At 42.3% G+C, this 4,983-nt stretch overlaps 1 protein-coding gene across 1 annotated transcript in view; it reads left to right on the top strand.

Annotated features, from left to right (window-relative positions):
- Positions 1-301: 301 nt before the first annotated feature.
- Dpy19l3 (dpy-19 like C-mannosyltransferase 3) overlaps positions 302-4,983 on the top strand; it is an 81,012-nt gene continuing 76,330 nt past the window's right edge. The window contains exons 1-2 of the mRNA XM_048791265.1: positions 302-441; positions 2,194-2,335. Coding sequence (XP_048647222.1) covers positions 2,215-2,335 — 121 coding nt within the window. The 5' untranslated portion in view covers positions 302-441; positions 2,194-2,214. The remainder of the gene's footprint in view (positions 442-2,193; positions 2,336-4,983) is intronic.

The following is a 4,983-nucleotide window of genomic DNA, read 5'->3' as shown; positions in this document are numbered from 1 at the left end:
ATGCGCGAACTAATTTCTACCACCCGCTGACCGCGGGGCTTGTCCCGCAGCTCCGCTGGCAGGCTCTTCCCAGGGCTGCCAACAGGCTGGGCGGGACCAGCAAGCGGAAGCTCGCCTCTTCCTTCCGGCCGGCGCCGCACGAGACGGGGCGTGGCGGCGCAGGAGGGGGTGGAGCCTCCCGTTAACAGGCAGCTTCCGGGACCTATGGGTGCAGCCGTGGCGGACCGGCCTCCCCGGCGCGCCCCTTTCCCGGGGCTGCCAACGCCCCCCGGCCCCCTATTCCACCGTGTTGCACAAAGCTCCGCTGCTGCCCAGTCCTTCCTGTCCCTGCCGCGCGCTGCGGTCCGTAGTGAGGCCCCGCCTCCGCGGCCCTCGGCGCCGCCTAGCCTGGCCCGCTTCCTACCCCACCGGAGCTGCGCGTGAGGACGGCTGAGACCGCAGGTCTGTGGCTGCGTGTCGGGCCGCGAGGGAACACGCGGGCGCCAGGCTTTCGCGGAGGGCCCCAGAGGTCTCGCGGGGCGGGCTGGTGCCTGCTGCGCCCTGCCTGGTGGCGTCTCGCGGAACCCGCGGCGACGGCCCAAAGGCTCTCGGGCGGCCCCGCCCCGTCGCGAGCGCAGTCGGGGAGGCGCGGCCGTGGCACTTGGGGCGTCCGGAGGGGACCGAGCACGCGAATGTCGGGCGGAAATGCGGGGTCAGGGGCAGAAACTCCGGAGAGAGCAACTTTGCGGAGCTACCTCTCCGCAGTTGGCCGCGCGGGCGGAGGGAGGGCGTGGGCTCGATTCTCCGCGACCACTCGCCGTCCTGGTGAGCTGGAGCAAAGCGCCTGAACTTCAGCAGCCGGCCTCTCCCTGGTTGTCTCTCAGATGGGGACGCCAGGTGATGTTGGGGTGTGGTGCGCAGGTAAGCGGAACACAGAGCCCTGCCGCGCCCAGAGGATGCGCACTGCTGTACTAGTCATTCCCACTAATAAAGAATTGCTAGCAGATCCTTTTTGCATACGTTTAAAATGGCATTCTGTTTCGTTTGCTGGAGGAACTTTTGTTTCACAGTAAGTGAAACTACCGCAGTCTAGACACATAATTAGCTCTCTTAGTATTTGTAGACTCTCTGACTTAATATATTAGAATGTGTACACTGTTGTCTTTAAAACTCCTCTCCACCTTAGAGAGGGCATGGTTCTAGGATTAGGCCATCTGGGGGAATAAGCTCATTTCTGGCTGTAGGACATTGCTGTACTCCTTTCTCACTGCTCCAGCTTCAGTCTCCCGTGCTTGAAGGCAAAGAACTTAAGTCTGTTTTCCTTCTCACGGTTTTTTGAATGAATGAATTGTATCCTATTGGTTGGATTGTTACATAGAGTAAGCTGTTTGCCTTTAGGATTTAATAAACTGTTGAAACAATCATGTCAGGCTACTGATCATATTAATAAGTAATTAGCAAAATGCTACTCATTGTTCAGAGGAGTGAAGTAAGATGTTCTGGGGGCCTGGAACCAGCTTACTCACTGCCACCACACCCCCGCCTCCCACTTGCAGCTTCCAAACTAGGCTGCTGCTCCCTGCCTTAACACCCACTGTTGCTCCCCGGGATAGCAGCTGCCCTGATTGGTACACCCCCGCTGTCATCACCACTGAGGCATAAATCTTCCAGCATGAATTGTTGTAAAGAACACAGGTGTTAAAATTCAGAGACAGAAAAAAAAAAAAAAACTCTCAGTTTTTAAAAATCTGGCTGACAACAGTTTACTATTAAATCTCTCCCACGTGGTCAGTTCTGTGGGAGATACTGAAAATCTATTGCCTGTGGAACTGTAGAATATAACCTGAAACTCTGTGACTGTGTAACAAATTGTATGCTTAAGTGCCATATATCTGGGAAGAAAAATATCAGCCCACTTGAAGCATCCAAGAAGGCTTCCTGGAAGGTCATGGGCAGGGGTGTAGCTCACCTGTAATCCTAATTTCTGGCAGTACCTGTTGGAGAACAAGCACTTCATAGACTTGAGTTAAATATTTCATATTGTATCTTGAGTGTAGCTTTGAAAACTGATTGAGATTTGGATGAGAAAATGGAAGGGCCTACTAAACAAGGGACAACAGCCCAGGTTGTCACTTAAGCACACATGAGCATGGGGTGTGTTCGGGAGAGGGGACTGGCATATAGATGGGCCATTTATTTCTATGTTTTTTGTAGAAGTGACTGGAAGAACAATGCATGCATGTCTTTGACATCATGATGTACATCCGGCAAAGAAAAGAGGTAAAAACCACAGAAGTTTCTGAGGATTTTCCAGCACAAAAAGAAAATGTGAAGTTGGAAAATAAATTGTCTTCTGGTAGGTGATTTAAATTAAAGCAGTGTTTGGGATTGCTTTTATATGTGCATATTAAAATTTCACTCTAATAGGGTAAAAACTAGGTGAGACTTAACTATTGAGGAACCTTGTTCTAGCACCCCTAATAGTCTGACTGCTATTAGATTATATTGGTTTTACAGTTATAATTAGATGAAAGAACTTTGATTAGAATTCTTCATGTGTTGTGTATTCATTAATTTGTGGTTATGCCAGTCTGATTCTATGACTCTAGAGTAGTACTTTACCCATCATCCAGATTTTAGTTTATTCCTATTTTTCTGGTTTGTGAATGCTATTTACCATAAGCAGCCTACCTTGAATGAGTTTCTCATTTCATTAAAGTATTGAAAGATGAATGAATCGCTTCTCGGCCTTTTGGCTAAGATCAAGTGAAAGATGAATGAAAATATTTTGTATTCTTTATTCACAGTTGAATTCCTGAAATTGATCATTTTTGGAGAGGGGGACAGGAAGAGTGATCAGAACTTGATAAAGTGTTCACATAATACAGAAGATTCACTAAGCAACACATCAGATAGCATTAATTGCCAACTTTTTGCCTTCCGAGTTGCCTTTCTAACTAAGAATGATCAGAATTTTAAAAGCAAACATGAAAAATTCCAAGCCTATTGACCATTTTGAATATCTGACAATTTATATTCTTTGCAGCCATGTCAATTCTTACCAGAGTTAGTATGCATTTGAGAAAGCAGTTTGGTAAAATAAATGTGTATTGGGAGGTCTTGTCACTCAGCTCAGCTGTTTATATCTAATGCATTTTAGACAATACAGAATAGTTGACCTTATGCAATGCAAATTCTAATTTGTTTATTTGTTTTACATTTAAACACAACTTTGAGGATTGTTTTTTTTACTAAAGCAATATTTATTCACATCAGGAAAAAAAAAAAAAACTGAAAACTAAAGAAAAATGGAAAAGGAAAAAACACTCCCCCAAACTCACCCATCCCAAGTCTACCATGGATGACCTGTTTAGCTTGTTCTTGGAATATGTATACCAATAAGCATTCATATTTACTTTTACAAAATTGAGACCCACATGCTGTTTTGAAAGTTGCTATTTTTCCTTATTATGTTATGAACATGTAAGTCAGACAATAAATTTTTAAAATTTATTTATTTATTTGTGGTACTAGGGATCAAACCAAGAAGTGCTTTACCACTGAGCTACATCCCCAGCAATTTTTGTTTTTGGGGGGGTTTTTTGTTTGTTTTTTTGTTTTGTTTTTTTTGAGACAGGGTCTCACTAAGTTACTGAGGCTGGCCTCAAACTTGCAATCCTCATGTCTCAGCTGCTCGAATCACTAGAATTATAGGCATAATTTTAAAACATCATAGTGTATAATATTCCATTATGTAGCTGTACTTGTTGGTGAATATTATGATGGCTTTTTTAACTTTCTACTAATAAAAACAGAATTATGATAAATATCCTTTCTACTAATACAAATAGAATTATTATAAATATTTATTTAAAACTTTAATTATTTCCTTGGGGTAAATGCCTAGTCTTGGAATTCCTGGTCAAATGGTTTGCTCAATTAGTAGCTTTAATTCTTCTTGCCATATTGCATTTCAGAAAGGTACTAGTTCTTCTACCAGCAGTGTTTGAAAATGTCAACTTTTTAAAAAATACCCTTTCCAAACAAGAGTATTAACATTTGTAAGCTACCACATTGCCATTGTATTGTTTGCTTTTGGTTTTGGTACCAGGGATTGAACCCAGGAGCATGAGGCTGGCTGAGGGCCCTGATTCAACCACTGAGCCACATTCCCAACACTTTTTAGTTTGTTTATTTGTTTGTTTTTTAATTTTTTATCTTGAGACAGGGTCTCACTAAATTACTTTAGATTTGCAATCCTCCTGCCTCAGCCTCCTGAGCCACTGGGATTAGACACATGCACCACCCTGTATGGCTTAGCGGAGAGTTTTAAAAAGTATAGCTCATTGTTTTGATTTGCATTTCTTTAACACTAATAAATTTGAATGAATTTGAACATCTTTTCTTCAGTCTGTTACATTTATTGGCCATTTTTTTCTTTTGTGCATCTGTTTCCTACTAAAATATTAATCATTTTTATTATCCCGAAAGTATCCAGTATTAAGGACATTTAAACTCTCTTAAATGTGCTATATTTTTTCTGTTTTATATATCTCCTTTAAGTTAGGAGGTTATTTTTCCTTTTTTTTTTTTTTAATTGTAAGTAATCAAGTTTTTTGCAAGGTTTTAATGTAGAAACTACAAATTATAAGTAGATCATCTAGAAGATTATTCACATCCTATACTTATAACCTATTTATTCCTCCATTTAGCAGACTTTATATGTGAACTCTAGCTATTCACCTATGCCAGGCACAGATCTTAGGCATTATAAATGAATAAAACAGTGTGTATGATAAACTCATATTCTAGTTGGAAAAATGAACTATTAGATATAGTGGGGTTAAAAAATTAGAATGAAAATAAGCCAGGCACAGTGGTGCATGCCTATGGTCCCAGCTACTTGCGAGGCTGAGGCAAAAGGATCAATTCAGGCCAGGAATTTGAGACCAGCCTGGTCAACATAGTAAGACCCCGTATTAAAAAAAAAAAAAAAAAAAAAAA

Source organism: Marmota marmota, unplaced genomic scaffold, assembly GCF_001458135.2.
Source record: "Marmota marmota marmota unplaced genomic scaffold, marMar, whole genome shotgun sequence".
Classification (NCBI taxonomy): domain Eukaryota; kingdom Metazoa; phylum Chordata; class Mammalia; order Rodentia; family Sciuridae; genus Marmota; species Marmota marmota.
Note: the sequence above shows the minus strand (reverse complement) of the source record. Positions and strands in the feature narration are given on the sequence as shown.